The sequence below is a fragment of the Lithobates pipiens genome, unplaced genomic scaffold, assembly GCF_037356315.1.
Source record: "Lithobates pipiens isolate NorthernLeopardFrog02 unplaced genomic scaffold, aLitPip1_a1.2 Scaffold_18, whole genome shotgun sequence".
NCBI classification, from domain to species: Eukaryota; Metazoa; Chordata; class Amphibia; order Anura; family Ranidae; genus Lithobates; species Lithobates pipiens.
In genome coordinates this window covers 532,151,764-532,174,108 of record NW_027507758.1, presented here as the reverse complement: position 1 = coordinate 532,174,108, position 22,345 = coordinate 532,151,764, and the positions used below count along the sequence as shown (strand labels likewise).

The 22,345-nt window shown below is 41.5% G+C and overlaps 1 protein-coding gene across 2 annotated transcripts in view; it reads left to right on the top strand.

Moving 5' to 3' along the window:
* Nucleotides 1-22,345, top strand: part of NBAS (NBAS subunit of NRZ tethering complex) — a 1,050,553-nt gene that overhangs the window by 635,846 nt on the left and 392,362 nt on the right. For both annotated transcript variants that reach the window (XM_077488811.1, XM_077488809.1), the window contains one exon: nucleotides 18,072-18,301. In XM_077488811.1, the coding sequence (XP_077344937.1) occupies nucleotides 18,072-18,301 (230 nt within the window). The remainder of the gene's footprint in view (nucleotides 1-18,071; nucleotides 18,302-22,345) is intronic.

The window sequence follows — 22,345 nt, the reverse complement described above, 5'->3', positions numbered from 1 at the left end:
GTTCTTGGAACTAGCACTGCACTGCTGTTTGCCAGCACATATCCCAGGACACTCATTAGATGCAGAGGCAGCAACCATACAAAGGTACAAAGGAGAAAATACCAAGATAAAGATCAGAGCCTATAGGCAAGTAAGCTGTGTCCTTAGACTTTGTATAAAGTAAAAGTCAACCTCAAACTTTTTTTTTTTTTTAAGTTTTGAGCAGAGTGGGGAATAGTTAGAGCCCCTGCCAGGTTTTAATTGCTGTTTTTAACTCGCTTGTAATCCCGGGTGTTACCAATAAATGGGACAGGAAGTAAGTGGAAATCTCCCATGGGTTCACAGGCAGCAAAAGTAGGTGACAGATGTTCTAACCTTTCCCTATACTTCAAAAGTTAGGGTTATTATGTATTGCTGTATGTGTTCGTATCTTCACACTTTTCGTCCCGGATGGCAACTGTCAGTAGAACAGGAAATCGGAGGAAATCATCCCAGAGGAGACACCAAGTGACAGAGGATCCAATTCTTCCCCATACTATCCAAAGCTAAAACAAATGTTTTGGGTTGACTTCAAATTTAAAGTCAAAGTTTCGTAGGTGACTAGAGATTACCTTTGCAGGCAGGAGATTGTATATAATACACGTTTCATGACAATATTGCTTATTTTCATAGATTATTGATGCAATGTAGTACAGCAGCTGAATAGGAAATGCTTATCAGACTTGTGTGTGATGGTTTCCATTTATTCAGGTAATGGTATATTTAGCAGTAGATAGTCACATTAAACTCGACTTACTCTGTAACATCGAAGACATTTGTAGCTTATCGAAGCTGTTTCTTCAGTTCTAATGAATTTCAGGAACTACCCCATTTATGGGGTATTTTTATTCGAACTGAAGCAATGGCTTGAATAAGTATTAGAGACCAGGTCTACTGAATGTGACTGACTGCTACCAAATACCTATCAAGCTTGTTTATTCATCACTCCATTGACCGTGCCAATCATGAAATGAAATATAAACATACAAAAAAGTGACGCATGTATATCACAACAAAATACAGTTAATAGATGGAAAGTTCAAGATAATATCCAGTATGAATTTTATGTCACCATTGAGTGTGAATAGTGAATTCCACATCAGACTGACAAGTGTGCTTGATCCCACCACCAAGGGGCAAACCAACTGCTCACCTGATAACCTTGACCCCTGGACTAAGAGGAAAGTCATGAATTGCATTCCCCAAGGCCAAATACAATGGACATATGGGATCAAAAAAACGGATAGATAGTGCTCTCCATTTTGAAAGTTTAATAGCACAAACTTTAAAATCATGCTTACTATATGAGCACTGTCCCCAGTGCATGTATCAAAATGCTAATATACAATGTGGAGCCATGGGTGATGTCGTCAGTATGGTTCCACCTCCCGCACGCATTACGTCCTGGGTGGGACGCTAATCCCCGCTGAAAAAGTTCCACCCAGGACGTAATGAGTACGGGAGGTAAAACCATACTGATGATGATACCAGTGGCTATCTTGTGATTGCTCTCCATTGTATACTGGTGTTTTGATACATGCACTGGGGACAGTGCTCAATACAGTAAGTGTGATTTTATAGTTTGTGCTATTAAAATGGAGAGCACTGTCTGTCTTTTTGATCCCATATGTCCATCGTATTTGGCATTGGAGTATTACATCTGAAACCACGTTTGACAGTGGTCCCGTCTGGATTTTCCCCATGGGGGAATGCTTTTCATGACTTTCTTGTTGCTTTAGGGGTCATGATTATCAGTTGAGTTGCTGGTTTGCCTCGTGGTAGTGGGATCAAGCGCCCTTGTCAGTTTGACGTGGAATTTACCATTCACACTCATTGGTGACATCTGATTCATGCTGGAGATTATCATGGACTTTCCATCTATTAGTTTTATTTTGTTGTGATATATACTCTGCACTTTTTTGTATGTTTATTCTTTGAGAGGTATCGTGAAAATTACCTGTAGTGTTCAACTTGCATATACTTACTTTATATAGCTTTGGGTGTTTGTGCTGATGCATGAAATCAAGTATGGCTAAATGTGCGCAGAGATAGTTTTCCAGCCCTTGACTGCTGAGTCTTATACTTATTTCTCTTTAATATAAAGCAGCTGCTGCTCTGCCAACTCTGTTTGAGACATGGCATATCACCAGTAGCTGGACAGTACAAACACCAAAAGAGTGGCAAATATAATTAGGGACACTGAAGGTTTTTGAACTTTGATGAGAAGTTTATGCATGTTTTAAAGTAATTGTAAAGTCTGTTTTTTTTGTTTTTTTTTATTAAAAAATAACAAACATGTTATACTTACCTCCTTTGTGCAGTGTATTTGCACAGAGCAACCTGGATCCTCCTCTTCTTGGGTCCCTCTTTGGCTCTCCTGGCCCTTTTCTCCTGTTGGGTGCCCCCACATAGAATGCATTAAGATTAAAAACCTTCTACTTTTACAACGCCTTTTATTTTTTTATATCTGCTATACATTGTGATAAGTTGGGGGGTTTTGTAGTTCATTTACTCCATGCCAGAAGTGTCTTTTCAGGGCTTTTTCTTCCCACTTTTATTTAAACAAAAAAGTTCACAAAATGAATATCTTCCCGCGCTAGGGTTTCTCACCCATCAATATGACAAAAGACCAGCTTTCAGCCTCATGGCTCTCTTTGCAACTGCTCAGGCCAAATGCCTTGGTCCACCAGACCATCTAACATGTTTCCCAGTGCTCTTGTATCGATCACTGTATCTCTGACAGCTCTCTATCTTTTCCTGCTGCTACATCCTTCACAGGCTCGTGCCTTTGACTGTCCTGTCCTGGACAGCAGAGTGCAGACATGCACCTATCTGCTCCCTGACAATCCCAGAACACCTTGGAAGTGTGGGGCCCTTGACCTCTAATCCTGTCTCTCCTAAGAAGCCTGCACCATTAGTGTGCACTTTTCCTGCAAAGTCCAGATTAGACTGCCATTTTAGACTGTGGCATGGGCTCGCCTTGCCACACCATCTGAAAAAATATTTTCATGTAATGGTACGTTTTATTTTGCTATGCCAATTATTTTACAAGTTCAACAAGGTTTTATTTCTGTATATGACTTTCTATCTCTGATTTTCTTTGTTGCTGCTTGGCTAGACCTGGCATAGCTATGAATTAGGCTTTTGATTCAAAGCATGGCAGATGGGAACACTGTTTATTCTCACAAATATGAGGAAATAAAGTATAGATTAGGATACATTTTGGGCCAGTCTACCTGTATATTAAGTTAGCGCTGTTAGAAGTGTTGACAATACACCGTCATCTAATGCCGCATACACACAACTGTTTTTCCCATCGGAACAAACTCCGAAGGTTTTTCCGACGGTGTTCCGCTGAAACTGTCTTGCATACACACGATCACACCAAAGTCTGATCGTTAAGAACGTGGTGACGTACAACACGTACGACAGGACTAGAAAAAGGAAGTTTAATAGCCAGTGGCCAATAGCCTCCGTCTCGTACTTGCTTCAGAGCATGTGTCGTTTTTGGTCCGTCGGAACAGCATACAGACGAGTGTTTTTCCCGATAGGAATCGGTTCCGTCAGAAATATTTAAAACGTGTTCTATTTCTAGGTCCGTAATAATTTTCGGAAACAAAAGTCAGATGAGGCATACACACGATCGGAATATACTATGAAAAGCTTCCCGTCTGACTTTTTCTGCCGGACATTCCATTCGTGTGTACGTGGCATAAGTGTTGTGCAGCATGGATGGCCTAAGCAGAAGGTTTATCTGTGTTCTATAGAAAAAAAAAAATTAAAAGCATCTCCATCACTTAACGTTAGGGATGCACCAAAATTTCGGCTGCCGAAACATATCGGCCGAAAATGGTGTTTTCGGCAAAATGCCGAAAGGAAAATCTTGCAGAAAATGGGGGCGGGGCCTGTGCGGGGCTCCGTCCCCTGGTGCCGCCCATTGCACAGGTGTTTTCCTTGTCCGTCCCCAGTCCTCTGTCCTCCTTTCGTCCCGCCCGACAGTGCGGTGATCTCCGTGTGTCACGGAGCTGTGCATTGAATTGCCTGGGCGGCTGCAGTAACAATGTCCCGCCTCCTGTGACAGACGGTACACTGATCCAATGGCGGGACATTGAATCAGCGTGACGTGATTACAGGAGGCGGGACATTGTTACTGCAGCCGCCCGGGCAATTCAATGCACAGCTCCGTGACACACGGAGATCACCGCTCTGATCCGGGCATGGGTAAGGCTGCATTTAGACACTGGCAAGCTGCATGAGGGGGGAAAGAGTGTGCCCAGGGCAAGCATTGCAGAGTTTTGTCCGCAGCTAAATCACACGTTTTTTGTGCCCACAGTGCTGCTGCATCCAAAAGTCATTTATTTGCCTCTGAAACTATCTACCTCTGGCCACTTGTGTGAATATAGCCATGCTATATAACACCAGGTCACAGGACAAAGGCTGTACTCCCTTTATTGACCATATAATAAAAAAATAATAATAATCTTGATTTTGATCCAGCTAGGTTTTTATCTCCATGTGATAGAATGGGGAAGGGTTAAGTTATTGCTAGTAGAGGTAACGATATGAGCATTCCCAACAGAAGTCTGTTGGAACGGAACAAAGTAGCTTGCTTGGGGCCAGTTCACACCAGATGCAGTTCCGTGTGCTTTTTGTGCAAAAAAAAAAATGCATGCACAGTGTTTTCCATGTCTTCCAATGGCTCTAGTTCACACCATGCAGTCAGTTTCCGCACCGGAAACTGACTGCATGGTGTGAACTACAGCCATTGGAAGACATGGAAAACACTGTGCATGTATTTTTATCAGGCAGGCTGCATCTGAGGGGAACTGGTGAGGCTGCTTTGATCTCCTGTACCATGCCTGCAGTCTCTGACCATCTCCTGTACCATGCCTGCAGTCTCTGACCATCTCCTGTACCATGCCTGCAGTCTCTGACCATCTCCTGTACCATGCCTGCAGGCTCTGACCATCTCCTGTACCATGCCTGCAGTCTCTGACCATCTCCTGTACCATGCCTGCAGTCTCTGACCATCTCCTGTACCATGCCTGCAGTCTCTGACCATCTCCTGTACCATGCCTGCAGTCTCTGACCATCTCCTGTATTATGTCTGCAGTCTCTGACCATCTCCTGTATTATGCCTGTAGTCTCTGACCATCTCCTGTACCATGCCTGCAGTCTCTGACCATCTCATGTACCATGTCTGCAGTCTCTGACCATCTCCTGCACCATGCCTGCAGTCTCTGACCATCTCCTGCACCATGCCTGCAGTCTCTGACCACCTCCTGTACCATGCCTGCAGTCTCTGACCACCTCCTGTACCATGCCTGCAGTCTCTGACCGTCTCCTGTACCATGCCTACAGTCTCTGACCGTCTCCTGGACCATGCCTGCAGTCTCTGACCGTCTCCTGGACCATGCCTGCAGTCTCTGACTATCTCCTGGACCATGCCTGCAGTCTCTGACCGTCTCCTGGACCATGCCTGCAGTCTCTGACCGTCTCCTGGACCATGCCTGCAGTCTCTGACCGTCTCCTGGACCATGCCTGCAGTCTCTGACCGTCTCCTGGACCATGCCTGCAGTCTCTGACCGTCTCCTGGACCATGCCTGCAGTCTCTGACCGTCTCCTGGACCATGCCTGCAGTCTCTGACCGTCTCCTGGACCATGCCTGCAGTCTCTGACCGTCTCCTGTACCATGCCTGCAGTCTCTGACCATCTGCTATATGAAAATATTTTTTAAAAACAGTCATTTTCGGTATCGGTGCTGTTTCGGTATCGGTTTCGGTTTTCGGCCTAGTGTATTTTTCATTTTCGGTATCGGTTTCGGCACCAAAAAACCCATTCGGTGCACCCCTACTTACCGTAACTTCACTCACCCCCTCCCTCTTTGCAGCACTGGGAGACAAAGGAATACCCAGTACTTCTCTTATGGAGCAACATTTCACGCAACCTTGTTTTAGCATTGTTCCTGTGTGCTGTGTGAAAGGGGTCATGTCTCGTCCTTCCAATCAACTCTCAGAGCTCTCCTCACTGAGCTCTGCAGAGTGTGACTTCAGCTCTCCACCCCCCTTTTTTCAGAAATGTCAGACAAGCTTTATATTTCAGCACTTTCAATGGATATAGAGAAGACAGGGTTGCAGATAAACATGTACAACTTATATAGGATGATTTGTTTCATCTCGGTGTATCACCTGTGGGCAGTCACTTCACTGAGTATATGTGAGGATTTACAACCACTTCAAAGTGAACCTGCTGCTTTGAGATGCACGGATAAAGCACCCATTTTGTTAAAGCTTCTTTGCCAGTGTTGCTTTTCTGAATAACTAAAGCAGATTTTCCAAGACAGCCATTACATTTTGGAATCTGCATGGTGCCATAAGCACACAGGAAACTCATGGAAAGGGATATAATAACAAAGACCATAGGACATATGTCACAGATGGAAAGTGTGAAGAAGGTGAGCCTCAAATTTAGCATGTAGGAATATTCTGGGCTGGGGTATTATAGGTGAAGCAGTAAGATTTTCCATGATGAACTATAGATGACATCTCTAGTCATATTCCGCAAGCTGTTAATTTCATTTGCACTTTCCTCTCGCTACGTTTATAATGGAACATTGCACACTGCCTCTGTGTTTATTAAAAAACTACCACTATCGATTTACTGCTGGAGAGGTCATGCCCCTTCTTCACTACATGTAAAATGTGTCAGAATTATTTAATATCTTAGTGTCGAGGTAATCAGTTTAAAGTAAACTTGAGCAACCTAAATGGATTGTGTGATGGAAAAATGTTGTAGGTTACGTATAGTTGTGGCCACTTCCCCAAAGAATCTCAAGTTCCTATTTAAAACTGACACAAGTAAATATCATCCATCAGTCTTTAGTCCATAGTACATAGATCAGACACTTTGTATTATGATTTAGAGACACTGTCCACTTGCCTATTCTAGACAGTGTCTTTGTAATGACTCTTTGCAGCTACAGTATAACACCTTTAACTCTTCTGGGAAGGCTGTCCACAAGGTTTAGGTGTGTTTATGGGAATGGTTGATCATTCTTCCTGAGACGCATTTGTGAGGTCGGGCACTGTTGTGGACAAGAAGGCCTGGCTTGCAGTTTCTACTCTAATTCATCCCAAAGGTGTTCTATCAGGTTGAGGTCAGGACTCTGTGCAGGTCAGTCAAGTTCTTCCACCCTAAACTCACTCATCCATGTTTTTTATGGAGGTGCTTTGTGCACTGGTCCAAAATATTTAGTGGAGGGGGATTATGGTGTGGGGTTGGGCTTGGCCCCTTGGTTCCAGTGAAGGGAACTCTTAAGGCGTCAGCATACCAATACATCTTGGACAATTTCATGCTCCCAAATTTGTGGGAACAGTTTTGGGGGTGGCCCCTTCCTGTTCCAACATGAGCACAAGCAAGACTGTGAGTCTTCGAGCCAGGCCTTCCTGCCCACATCGGTGCCTGACCTCACAAATGTACTTCAGGAAGAATGGTCCCATAAACACACTTCTAAACATTGTGGACAGCCTTCCTAGAAGAGTTGAACCTGTTATAGCTGCAAAGGGTGGGACAACTCATTATTGTACCCTATGAACTAAGGCTGGGATGCCATTAAAGTTTGTGTGTGTAAAGGCAGGTGTCCCAACACTTTTGGTAATATAGTGCAAGTAATTAAGGAAAGTTCCTGGGCACCTATAGACATTACTGGTGACTAATTCCTTGCCCCAATTTCCAGAGTTTACATCTTTTTTAAAAAATTATTTGGAAATTTAGATATGTAATTTTTGACTGGTGCTCAGTATTGGATCAATCAATTAGATTGCTTGATAGTATCCAAGAAAAATCTGCCTATATGCAACCCTATGCATCCCATCAGGAACTGGTGAGGAGGTCTTAAAGCAAAAGTTCCACTTACTTTTGTGTGGAACTCTGCTTTAACAGCACTCCCTCAAACATCTGATTTTCTACTCAACATGTATAGAACCGTCCTTATCCATGCATCAAGGCTTCCCATCTGTTTTCTGGACTGAGATTCTGGCTCTTGGATGACAAATCCTGCTATGCTGCAGTTCTAGCTGTGTTTAGAAATGTTTGACATAGATCAGCCCAGGTTTTAGCCTTCGGGTTTTCAAAGTTAGTGTTGTAGGATATGAGTTCATAGGAGAAGAAAAAACATGGCAAATGTTTGTTCCTGCTTGCAACAGAATGCTTTTTAAGTGTTACCATTACACATTACTTAGCATGCATGCTCCTAACATAATAAATACAGTAAAACCTTGGATTGTGAGCATAATTTGTTCCGGAAGCATGCTTGTAATCCAAAGCACTGGTACATCAAAGCAAATTTCCCCATAAGAAATAATGTAATCTCAAATGATTCCATCCACAACCATTTATTCATAAGTCCTTCAGTTTATAGTCCTTATAAAAAAAATTCTAGCAATGTGATAAGTTGTGTAACCATAAAATGCCCATCCACAAATGGAAGCCTCCACAAGGGGATTAGAAGCAAAATCCAGCAGGAGCTACAGAGTATAAAAGAGAAGAGAGGCGCCTCTAAGTGAAGCAATATGGTTGCATTTAATGAAGGTACAACATTTAGCAACTCACATGGTTGATGATTTAAAACAGGCACATCTAAGTATGAAGGGCATCCGGGGTAAAGTGATCCACATCCTCCACACTACCGGCTACCACCTCTGTCAGTCTGCAATCATGACCGGGAAGACTACCCTTGCTAAATGTACCTTTAATAAATGTAACTATTACTACATGTATAGGCAGCCTCTCTCTTCTCTTTTATACTCAGTTGTGATATGATACTACTTGTATATCAAGACATCGCTTGTCTATCAAGTCAAAATTTATTGAACAATTTTGCTTGTCTTGCAAAACGCTTTCTAACAAAATTAGTCAAACCAAGGTTTTGCTGTATATTTGATACTAGGTCTTTTTTAACCACTTCAATACCTTAGGACGTCATATGACGTCCTTGACTTTGTGCGGGGATATTTGAATGATGCCTGCAGCTACAGGCATTATTCAGATATCATTCTTTCCAGCCGGCGATTCTGTGCACGATAAAATGATCATAGCAGCAGTTCCATTGATTGATCGTTCTTATAGGCGATGGGAGGGGACGACCCTCCTGGCGTCATCCAGTGCTTCTCCGGCCTCTCCCGTGCCATCGGGGACCCGGAGAAAGAATCGGCCAGCGCCGGATTACAATGATAGAGATTTCCGGTGACCGGATGGTCACCAGTCATCCCTATGACTGACGGAGGCCCGGGCACGAGGTTATGACGTCACGCCCGGGTTCCCGGAAGTAAGCTCGCAGCTGTCAGCATGAGATCGGTGAATTTTGTTTTTTCGATCTCATGCTTTCCAGCCTGGAGGAGAGATCTGGGGTCTTATTTACCCCGCATCTCTCCATAAAGAGAACCTGTCACAATAGATTCCTATTACAAGGGGTGTTTACATTCCTTGTAATAGGAATAAAAGTGATAAAAAGTGTAAAAATAATACAAATTAAGCAAAATAAAAAAATATTTAAAATGCCCCTGTCCCCGGTAGCTTGCATTCAGAAGCAAACACACATGTACTGTAAGTCCCACCCACATATGTAAACGCCGTTCAAACTGCACATATGAGGTATTGCCACGTGCATTAGAGCGTGTGCAACAGTTCTAGTACTAGACCTTCTCTGTAACTCTAAACTAATAACCTGTAAAAATTTTCAAAGCTTCGCCTACGGAGATTTTTAAGTACCGAAGTTTGGTGCCATTCCATGAGTGTGCGCAATTTTAAAGCGTGACATGTTAGGTATCTATTTACTTGGTGTAACATCATCTTTCACATTATACAAAAAAAACTTTGCTAACTTTACTATTTTGTTATTTTTTTAATTCACAAAACCGTTTTTTTGCCAAAAAAAGGCGTTTGAAAAATTATTGCGCAAATACCATGCAAGATAAAAAGTTGCAATGACCGCCATTTTATTCCCTAGGGTATCTGCTAAAAAAAAATATATATATATAATATTTGGGGGTTCTGATTAAATTTCTAGCAAAAAAATTATGATTTTTTACATGTAGGAGAGATGTGCCAGAATAGGCCCGGTATTGAAGTGGTTAAGAAGCATGTAAATCTCCCTTATGTTTGATGGCTTTTAGCCAATTATATTAGAAAACTGTTGATTGATATTATTATAGTATACTTTCCCGAACATAAAACTGGCATCTTTATCATTTATATGCAGTTTGTGGTCACACAGGTAAGCGATCATGAAAGTAATCATCATAGAATGGTATAATGGACTCCCCCGTGAGATAAAACCTTATTAAATACGCAGAGAGTGAGAACGTTCACCTCCCTTCCATGAAGATAACATGTATAAAGGTTTACATATGTCAGTTAAAGGGTAATAATGTAATCTTGCAGGTCTTTCTTCGGTATTACTTTGTGGAATCCCTGAGTGACTTTGTACCTACGTGGTTTGCCGTGTTCATAGAACAAGATTGGGGAAGAAAAGCAAGAGCTGGGACTTGGTGTAGAATCTAGAAGTATGATGTCAGGTTATAGAAAAGGCCAGAGTATCAAGACGGGGGGGGGTGATGTATTTTGGTCCCTTTGTCGGAGGGAAGTTTTCTGGATTTTTCACCTCTAGACTGGCATCCCACTTGGGCTCAACTTTGAGTGGGCTGTTAGTCATTTTTTTTTTTTTTTATTCTTCTCTCCATACATCGAGACCGACGACCTGTTTTGTTTATTTATTTACTTGATTTGTTATATATTTTTCAGTATATGTCTCCACATTCCATAACTCGCCTTGTCAGCTTTTTATTGTGTCAAGCATCTCCCATATTTATGACCCCCATGTGGGAGGTATGTTGGCTCTCTCATACACAGCACAGCAAGTTTATTGTGCATTCGTTATTGGCTCATGTATGGACTCTGTCGGATGGTAGTTGGGCTGTTTGGGGTCTGCTTTATCTTGTTGAGTCTACTAACTATATAGCGGACTCCATGCTTTGGTGGGGCTCTGCTTTTGAGATAGTACATATACATATATGTATTACTAATATATATAAGGGGCGCTTTTTCACTGACCCGCAATTAATTGGTTTTATCAGATGTTCCCTGAGACCTGAAAATCATTTCGAGGGTTCATGCGAGACAAATAATTTGAGAGAGGCTGATTTAGACTGACAACAAGGTATAGATGTAGCAGTGCAGGCATCATTCCTGTCCAATCAGTGAGCCCCATGATCTTGGTCATGGCGCATCTTAACGATTGTTGAGTCAGAGCTCCAATAATACTCTTTGTACCTCATAAACGAATTTCATTCCAATATGACAATTTTTTTGCTAATTCCATTGGTTGAACTAATAATAATTATGTATCTTGATATACTGTACATGAGTCATATGTAACAGTATTTATAAACTTTGCAAACATCACCCTATTTTAATGAATGGATGAGTACTTGTGTCCAGTATAGGCTTTAGATTACTAGAGAGAAGTAATCTGTAAATGACTTCTATTGTGAAGATTACAATTAACCTCTGCACCACACATTGATTGGGTTTTAAATTGTATGTTTCTTGCTGAATCTAATGTAAATTGAATGGTTACTGAATAGGCTTTTTAACAGCAGTGTTTATTTTTATCTTTCTTTTCTTATGTGGTTGATTAAAATAAAAACAAACAAAAAAAGAAAATGATAGATGGCATCAAAATAAATACATAAAAAATGGTGTGCGTAGCATCACATGTTAATGGGCAAATAGATAAATATATATATATATATATATATATATATATATATATATATATATATATATATATATATATATATATATATATATATATATATTATGTATTTAGATGGTACTGTTGTCAGCCTCTTCACTGCCTGGAATGGATGATTACATAAAGCTTAAAGCGGACTTTCGGTAATTTTCCAACTTTACATCTATTAAATCTTCTGCCCTTGTTTTACCTTTGAATAGTAAAACTTTTTTTTTTTTCTGCCAGTAAATACCTTATACAGCCCACTTCCTGTTAATTGTCTGATCATTAGCCTAGGCTTATGACATCATCCACAGCTCTCTCTATAATTCTGGTGAGAGTTTGCCAGGAAAGGGGGTGGTGAGTCATAAGATGGCCAATAAAAGCTGCAGGGCTGCAGAGCTGAAGGTGTGTGTCTGTTTTAATCCAGGAAGTAGACGGACAGCAGCTTCAGCTGCCCACAGTTAAAATGGCTGCAGCCAGACTCAGTGGAGGGAGATTTCTGCAGCATATTTGGCAAGTACAGAATCACAGTATATATAAAATAATATACAAAGTGGTTGGAGGGAAGCTTCAGAATGGCAAAGATGTTTTTATTACAAATTATGTGAGCAGACTGCAGTTGCTCTTTAAAGTGTTTATTGCCCTAGCATTTGTTATTTCTGATTTGAGCCTACTGTACCATTTACTTGAATGAGAATGTATCCTGTTCTCTTTGTATTGCTTCCTTTGTGTGAAATCCCTGGTGTTCCTGATAGCTTTGCTATTAAAATCTGGCCAAATCTGGCAGAGCAGAGGGAATGTGATCACCTATGAAAAGGGGGAAACATGTATTTATAAAAATGTATTTGTAATTTTTTATTTATTTAATTTTTTATAGCTTTATGTTTTTCCTTTTTGTTTCATTTTTAAACTGAATGGGTTGTTTTACAAGGTAGTCATTTATAATCACTTTAAATTTTACGTATAGCTAAAAAAAACAATAAAAAAAAAAAAAAAACACCCTACTGCTTTAGCCACATGACACATTTGTAATGAAGAATGTACCATGTTGTGCAGGCAGCTTGAACCTGGAGAAATCATCACTGCCAGGATGCCTAGCTTTGGGTTTAAGGACAGAACTATCATACAGATCAGCCATTAAGCCCCCCCGTTCCAATGTCGCCTCCCCTATCGATGCGTCCGACCACTTTCATGACATTGGCGCATGGATTCCAATGTGGAGGGGCCCATCCGGGATCAAGCTGTGTAGGAGGTAGCCAGTTTGGGGTACCCGTAAAGTATATAGAGTTTGGTGAACCAAGAGATAAAAGAGAGAAAAAACGTAAAGAAGAGCCAACATTTTGTAGGTCTGTGTTTCGTGTGTCAGGCTCTTATTAGACAGAGCTCCAAACCATTTATGTTAATGCTAATTGATGGGCAAAGTTGTGAGCCCGGGTAGGGGGGATAAATTATTTCCACCCTGGCTCAACTGGTCAGTTCTGAGGTGAGAACCATAAGAACCCCAACTGAAAGACAGCATATTGTGTATTTGTGGGGGTTCGTACCTGCACCAGGTGCAGGGTGAGGTCGGAAATGAAAGAAGAGATAGGAAAGGCAAAGAGGGGGAAAGCACGAAAAGGAAGAAGAGGTGGTGGAGAGGAGGGATTGCACTGAAGGCTATTGGTAAGGGGAGCTCGAACCTGGCCTTGTAAAGGTAAGTAACTTGTGGCTTCCATGTCCGCTCCTATATTCAAGGGAGTGCTTCTAATCTCAGCTTGTTACCTGTATGAAGCACACTTGTCCACAGCAGCAATCAATCAGATTCCAATCTCTCCACCATGGCCAAGACTAAAGAATGGTCCAAGGATGTCAGGGACAAGATTGGAATGGGCTACAAGACCAGAGCCAAGCAGCTTGGTGAGAGGGTGACAACAGATGGTGTGATTATTTGCAAATGGAAAAACACAAAATTACTCTCCATCTCCCTCGGTCTGAGGCTCCATGCAAGATCTCACCTCGTGGAGTTTCAATGATCATGAGAATACTGTGGAATCAGCCCAGAACTACATGGTAGAATCTTATCAGTGATCTCAAGGCAGCTGGGACCATAGTCACTAAGAAAACAATTGGTAACACACTACGTCGTGAAGGATTGAAATCCTGCAGTGTCCGCAAGGTCCCTTTGCTCAAGAAAGCACATGTACAGGCCTGTCTGATGTCCGAAATTGAAAATGGGTCGTGGATACGTTTTCCAGCATGACAATGATCCAAAACACATGGCCAAGGCAGCAAAGGAGTTGCTCAAGAAGAAGCACATTAAGGTCCTGGAGCGGCCTAGCCAGTCTCCAGACCTTAATCCCATAGAAAATATGTGAAGGGAGCTAAAGGTTTGAGTTACTAAACATGAGTCTCGAAACCTTAAAGACTTGGAGAAGATCTTCAATAAGGAATGGGAGAAAATCCCTCCTGAGATGTGTACAAACCTGGTGGCCAACTGCAAGAAACATCTGACCTCTGTGATTCCCAACATGAGTTTTGCCACCAAGTATTAAGTCATGTTTTGCGAAGGAGTCAAATACTTATTTCACTCATTCAAATGCAAATAAATTTATAACTTTTTAAAATGCTTTTTTCAGTATTTTTTTTGTTGTTCTGTCTCTCACTGTTAAAATAAACCTATCATTAAAATTATAGACTGATCATTTCTTTGTCAATGGGCAAAAATACAAAATCAGCAGGGGATCCAATAATTTTTTTTTTCCACTCACTGTATTCCTGATGGGCTGCTGGGAAAGCTGAGAATCACCACAGCGGTCAGTTCTACCATAGTGATAGCCATGATCTTCCAGGTCTGGCTTGAGTTCCCTGCCAGAGGCTTCCCCTCTACATACTGGCCACAGGGGGTTGCTCGTACTTTTTATTTATTTTTTCAATGCATAAAAGGCACTGATTGAATGAGGTGGAGATTGTGATGTTACTTCCTCTCCCCTCTACGCTCATCCAATCAGAGTGCAAGTACATAAATGGTCCATATAGTGAACTTGGTGCAAATTTTTTCACTTTAGGGCAATTTCAAAAGGACACTTTTTGCATATAGAAAGATTTTCTTACAGTAAGAGCAGTGAGAACGCACCAGCTCATTGAATTAAGTAAAAAATGTGTCTGCATTCATGCACAGAATATAATATTTATAAGTAATAACACCAGCGATTGTTGATCCCAGGAATATCGGATTGCCCTAGAGTTCTTTCACATAGGCAACCACCACCTATCAAACTTGGCCATTGAAATCAATAGGAGCACAATGCAACCAAAAGCTGGATCCACCTCGGATTGCTTGTTTAGTGGATTAGGAAGGATCCCCCCCCCATGTTGGAGCGCATTGGATAATGCTACATAAGCATTTTCTGCCTTTCTCTGGAACTGCTATGTGTTATCTGTATATATAGATTTCAGTTTATTTATGCACTTATTTTTATTCATTGAACTAATTGAGCTTGTGTCTTTTTTTTTTTTTTTTTTTTTTTATGTTTTGTTTTGTTTTTTACGTGAGTAAGTAACCCATAGGACACACTAGGACTGAACCTAGGACTTTGATTCTGAATGAAAAGTGCTTACCTTGTGGTCATCATAATTTATAAAGGATTATTGCTGGCTTATTTATAATCGATAACTTCAGTTAGAAGTTGTGTCTCCATCTGGGCTTTTTTCTCCTCAGTGAATAGGTGCTGGAACTCCCCCCTTCTGAGTCAATTCTTGTCTCCCCCCCACCCACCTCTGAGGACCACCCCTTGGTTCCACCCTCTACCCACCTCCCAGCACATAACTCATTATGTTGTGCTAAGGAATTTGGTGTTGATAACAAAAAAAGCTGTAAAATAAATCACCTGTAGCCAGCAGCAATATACCCCCTCCCCCCCAAGCAACAATAGATTCCCCCAGCAATAGTAGACTCCCCAGAAACATAAGACCTCTGCAATAAAATATCACCCCATCAACAATAGACCCCTGGCAGCAAGAACAGATCTCCCAGGTGCCAACATCGATAGACTCTCCAACAGCCAGAAACAATAGACCCCTCCCTCAAAAGTAGATCCCTTCCAGCAACAATTGACCCCCAGAAACATATAGAAGTAGATCCCCCACCAGCAACACATGTCCTCCCCAGCAACAATAGGCCACTACACAAAAATAGATCCCCATAAGCCAGTATCCATAGACCCTCCAGCACACTTTGCCATTACATACATTAAGTGCTGGAGGTGCCGGAACTGCGTGCTCCCGCTAAACAAAAATCCAGAGTCTTCATAAATCATAGGTCACTATGCACTTCTCAAAAATGTATCTTGTATATAATATAATATTTAACATTCTTCATGTGTCAAATAATGAATACAGTTATTGACATGATATGAGCACAGCATGGCACAGTTCTCTTATTGCTACTCATATCCTTCATGCTACCAAGGTTTACAGCTGAGTGTCAAAAGCCATTGGAGATTAAAGTTGTGTGAAGTGGCTAAAAATCATCATTTCTTGATACTTTGTGGCCAATTAAAACATTTTTAAGGCTGCTATGTTGTATGAAATGTGCTGTAGGTTAGAAGGCTTTCATGCATCTGGTAATTACTGCACTAGATATAGTGAAGAACACTTCCTCTGTTTCCCTTGATGTCTTGATTACCCATGTGGAGCAGGAACTGTGGACATCTGGGGTAATGTTAGGTATGCCTTTTTGATGTTTGATCTCAATGGAATGTAATACAGATAATAAAAAAATATATATACATTTTTTTTTTTATTCAAGCATAATTTGTAGTGCACAAAGCTATCCCACTTTATAACATATTGTTTGTTCTATGGTGTTTTAGAAAATGATGTTCACTACTCTGACCTCTGCTTTAGAAAAACCAGCTCCTGCTCATTTTTTTAAATTTAATTTTGCATAGAGCAGGGAAGGATTGTATCCTCTGTCGGGCTTTTATGACTCCTTTTTTGTTGGCAGAGTGAGAAAGAAGAAGATCAGCAGACATGTTTTTATTACCGTTTCTGTTACCCTGTGCCGAAGATGGCCATTTCTTGTTTTGCTGTCACAGTGACAGGAAGGGAGGAAAAATTTCTGCAACTGAGCCACAGAAAGATAAAACGTGATGACAACTCTTTCCTCCTGTATCCAAAATGTTGAAATAAAACTGGCTGCATTTTGGATTTAAGATGATGATTAGGGAATTAACTAATCTTTATGTGTCATTATAATGGTCTAGGAAACCTTCACAAGTGCTATTCTCTACATTAACAAAGTGAGCAGAACTGTTGTTAGGTCTGTCTGTGCCGCCAGTGCCAGTTTACTTTTGAGAGTGAAATAAAACTTGGCACAGCACCTGCAGCTAATCAATAAAGGGATTGCAGCTGCTTTCCATGTAAAAAACTGCTGCAGATCACCACCAACTTGAACCTTGTGTTCAGGGTGTGATCTCTCAGCAGACAGCTCACATCCCTCTCACTGCTTGTGCATTCATTACATGTACACTATTCAAACAGAAACTGAACAGATTTCTTCCCTCCTGCATTCAGGGAGGGGGGAAGGGGGGAGGCAGAGGGGCTGAGGAACTTGGATCATTAATTTCCCACTAAACTGCTGTCCGTGTCATGTCTGTCACAGACACAGCATAGAACACTCAGCCTGTTATAATTAGTCTCCGGATATACTAGATATACTACATTTTCTCAGGCTATTTTCCTCCAGAGAGAAGATCATTCACAAGAACTTAGACTTGACATGCTTTTTCTTTTTTTTTTGTGGTTTTGCACAGAAACAAAGGGTGCATATCATTGTGGGGCCTGCCCTAATGTCGAGGGAGATTCTATGGCCTTTTGGTCTTTTGCCTCTCCCGCATTGGAGGGGTTTGTCTTCAGGAGAGCCCCATACCAAGTATTTGGTTGGCCACCTCCGGCTGGTCCCTAAGAAGTGGGGTCTACCTGGCTTTGACCTATGTAGACCATGGCATACCTTGCCTCTGTCAGAAGCCTTGCTCCCCAGGAGGTTCATAATTACAGACCCTTTCTCTTTGTGTTGTGAGGTGGTGATTGTATCTTCCTATTAAATGTCAGACACTTTATCATTTAAAGGAGCAATTGGCATCAAGCGCTTTTGAATTTTGCATTTTACAGCTTCTAATTCTGTACCCATACAGCTTTTTTACAAGCCTTTTAGGGATCACTATGTATTCTTATTTTCTACAATGCACTATCCTAACCAAAATTTACTATCTTTCTTCAGGTGGACCCAAACATGCTCATCAAGATAGTTACCAAGTATGTGTCAGATTATGCCAACTCCAACTGGCCCATAGAACTGGTCCCCCTGATTGAGCAGCTACACTACTATAATGAGAGGTTGGTGGACTTCACCCAGGCACATACTCTGCAGGGCCTGGGAAAAGGAGTGAATGTGCACAGGTTCTCAACAGACAGCCAGTACAAGACGGAGACCATCCTGGGCCTAGCTGAGTAAGTAGTCTGGATTCTGAGTGAATGAAATTAAGATATGTATGGGAGGTAGCGGACTGGGAGCTGCGACCAAGAGGTTCTGACATGGAGCTCGTAGAGGTCCAGCCCTGGAAGATATCATACCCTATCTTAGTGATTAGTGATACTACTTTTTACAGTGCAGTCATTATAAGGCATGCAATTCAACTGCAGTCTGAAAATTCCTCACGACTTTCTGAGGCAGTTTTCCCAAACCCATCCCTCAAGTTCTCCCAAAAGGCTGTGTTTTGGCAAGTTCCCTTTGGTAACACACTGCAGCTGTTGTAAGTACCAAGCCATTGACATTGATTTAAAGAACCTGTGCAAGAAAATCCTGAAAACATTACCTGTTGAGGGTACATGAGGACTGATATTCTAGAGAAAGCACACTGCTTGCTACAAGTGAATTGTTTTGAAAAAAACAGGTGATTTTTTATTTTATTTTTTTTCACATAAAGTTTGTGATACGGGACCTTGCTACACCTATATATGAGTTTGTTGGAATACGCAACCTACTGTATTTGCGGCTTTTGCAACCACGTCTTATGAAAACGGTTTTAACATAAGATTCTAGAGCATGTCTGTGGGTCCTTGTCCCTATTTAGCCAAAAGAGCATTTGTAAGGTCAGGTACAGATGCTGAATGAGGAGTCCTGGTTAGCACTCGGGTTCTGATTCATCCCAAATGTACAACCAATGTTTGCCAATGGAGATTGCTTGGCTATGAGCTAGAATTTATTTACCTGATAATGAGTGTGATTAAAACATCTGAATCCAGTCATTTTGGGATGGTGTCCAAATACTTTGGGCGATGTACAATATCTCTGGACTGTAGGAATCATGATTTTCCTAAGGCTTCAAATCTACATGGATTTAATCAACCACATCAAAAGGCAACAAACCAGCATTTATACCAGCTCTTGATTTGCAATCTCTTTGTATTACTTATATCAGCCTTTCGCAATCTTTGTACCCCCTGAGGAACCCTTAAAATAATTTTCAGGTTCTGGTAATATGTTAAAGAATGTTTTGAATATAAGAATAAGTAATGTGGTGTACTTGAAGCGGTATTAAACCCAGCCACTCTAAGTATCAGTATTATTAAAGCCACTATGCCTCAGCACTCTAAAGCCATCAACATTAGTATTTCCCCCCCTAGCATGCTTCTTTCCTGTTTTGTGGCTTACTTTGTATTTCATCTCTCCCAGCTGAAGCAGTTGCTATGTTATCTATTGCCTTCTACCTCACGAGTACATTTTCCTTCTGCCCTTTCTTTCAATCATGGCTGTAATCTTTTGCAAGCGCAAAACATGTTTGTAGCCAAGTTTGATTTATGTTTCAGGATTTTTATGGTAACTGTCCTGCATATCTTCGTGTTCAGTGCTCCACAACAATGTTTACACCCCATGTCATGTTGCAAGTTGCATGGGGTGTTTCAGGATGTTGGGAATACACCTGTAGTCTCATGGGATTGCAGAGTAATGCTGCATAGCAGCGATGATGGCGACATGGCCTCTGCAAATTAACGGCACATAGAGCATGCCATGAATTAGGCCAAATCTGTTTCTTAATACTTTAAATGGGGACAATTGTAAATGTAGTAAAAAATTTTACTACCACTTTAATGTCCATTGTAACACGCATGGTCATTCTATAAGTAGTACAAAATGACTCCCTTACATTGTTGATCAGTGAAGGTGAGTGATCAATCCACCATTTCTCAAAGCCCCTAGCGACCTGAGAAGGAACCCTAGGGTTCCACAGAACCCTGGTTGAAAAACTCTGACTTATAGCCACAAATTAGCTTCTCTTGTACAGCCTACTCTGGAGACGAGAAGAAAAGATTAGTAGCGATGAGCCCAGACAGTCAGAGCAGGACTTAGGGTGGTGGGGGCCCTTGGGCTTGAGTCACTTTTGGGCCCTACCTTCTATACATTACCTTATTTATTGGCGTATAACATACGCTGGCGTATAACACGCACCCCAAGTTTAGGAGGGAATTTTAAGGAAAAAAAACTTTTAGGAGGGAAGTTTAAGGAAAAAAATTACATTTAAATGCCCATCAGTGCAGCCTTATCAGTGTCCAACTGCAGCTTTGCCCATCCATCTGCAGCCTTGTCCAGTGTCATTGCAGCCTTGTCAGTGTAGCCTTGTCATTTGCAGCCTTGTCATTGCAGTCTTGAAGTTTAAAAATGGCGCTGCCAAGATACAGAGCCCTGTGTATCTCACCGGCTCTCGGGTCCTCTCGGCGGCTCTTGGATCCTCTCGCAGTCCCAAGAGCAGCCGAGTGTACTCGGCTCAGCTCACAGTCACGCCCACACAGTCACGTGTTATGTCCATCATATGGCGGGACTGGGCGTGACTGTGAGCGGAGCCGAGCACACTCGGCTATGTATCTTGGCGGGGCCCCATATTGGCCGGGGCCCCATATTGGCCGGGGCCCATGGGCTTGAGCCCAGTCAAGTCCAATGGTAAATCCGGCCCTGCGGACAGTTCAGTTTCAGACACACTCAACCTCCATCATGTCAAATGTCTTTCCATAAGGCCTTGTTTATAGTGGTACCTGAATAAGAAAAAATCTCTGCTGCCCACTGCTTCAGATGAGACATTAGTGTTGAATAAGTTCCACTAATGTACTTTAAACAGGTTTTTAAACTCTTTTTAATGTTGTTACCTTTTTAGTTAAGTCAGGAACGTGCCCTGATGCAGTGTGACAATTGATTTCTCTATATCCAGAGCGACGAAGCATGGTCTCACAGCATCAATATCGCTACAAAGCAGAAAACTGCAGGAAGATTTCACCTCTATTGATTAGCAGAGTGATTTAGAATTTTCCATTTATTCTTGTGCTGCTTTAAAAAATAAAAAACAAATATTTACTGATAACTAGCAGACCAACTAATGTAAGAATATCAATACACACGGCTTGCTTAATGCAGGTGCTGTGCAGGTGTTTTAGGCTTGGTTTGTACCCAATACTGTGTATTACTGCAGTATCTTCATTTTAGGAAAGTGCCTCTCTGCATTTCTCACAACAGGGGTCCGTGCTGGCTGAAGACATTAATCTTTGATGTAAAATGTGTTAAAAAATGAAAAAATACACAGCTCAGTGCAGTGTATTGGGGAGATCACACTATGGGTTCAATACTGCTGTACCGTCATACTCTTTTATGTGGAAAAATTCAAGAGACTGAAGGAACAGAAAGTATGTTCCTAAAAGTTATAATGCCAACTGTCAGTTTTAGTGCAGTTTTGTAATAAAGAGCAGATATTGTATATATCCTATTGATAACCATTCTTTCTGTTTGGAGCTTTATTTTTTTAAAGTAGAACTATGGCCTCCCATTAAAATTATGTCCTGCAATGCTTAATTAAAAGTGTATCTGCACCTTTTGTGCTTGCTTAGTACCACTTTAAAGTCCACCTAGTGCAGCTTCCTGTAATGGTGTGACAACAATGTATCACGTTTCCTGAATTCGGAGCAGAGTTGTCATTCCTTTACAGGCTGGGACAAACTGCACAACAATGTGATGAAAAAATGCTGCAGAGGTGTGGCTATCAGCATTGCCACTGTTGATTTACAAACATGTAGCTTGTCAATCTACAACTGGCCACGCCTAGTCCCACCCACTTCTTTATGGATTGACAGCACTGCCTCTGTTGCTCCTAATGTGAATTGCTGTTTCTGGAGAGCGGGCAAATGAGATGCAAGCAAAAGAGGATTTAGCAGTCAGGGAATGTAAAGAAAGTATTTTATTTATTCTATGAGGCTTGTGCAACACAAAGTGACTGAATGTGGGACTTGATTAGACTGTTATACTGGAGCCTTTATATGTACTTTAGGAAGTCTATGGCATTCACTTTGCAATTGCAATATATAGGTTATTGTGCTTGCAGCAAGTTTCCATTGCGGGCAGGTCATTGGTATATTTTATAAAGATGTGTTGCCATTGTGTTCTTGTGGGGGGACACTAGAAATGTGAAGCAAGCACCACCCAAGGTGGACTCCCTACACGTCAGCCTTTCC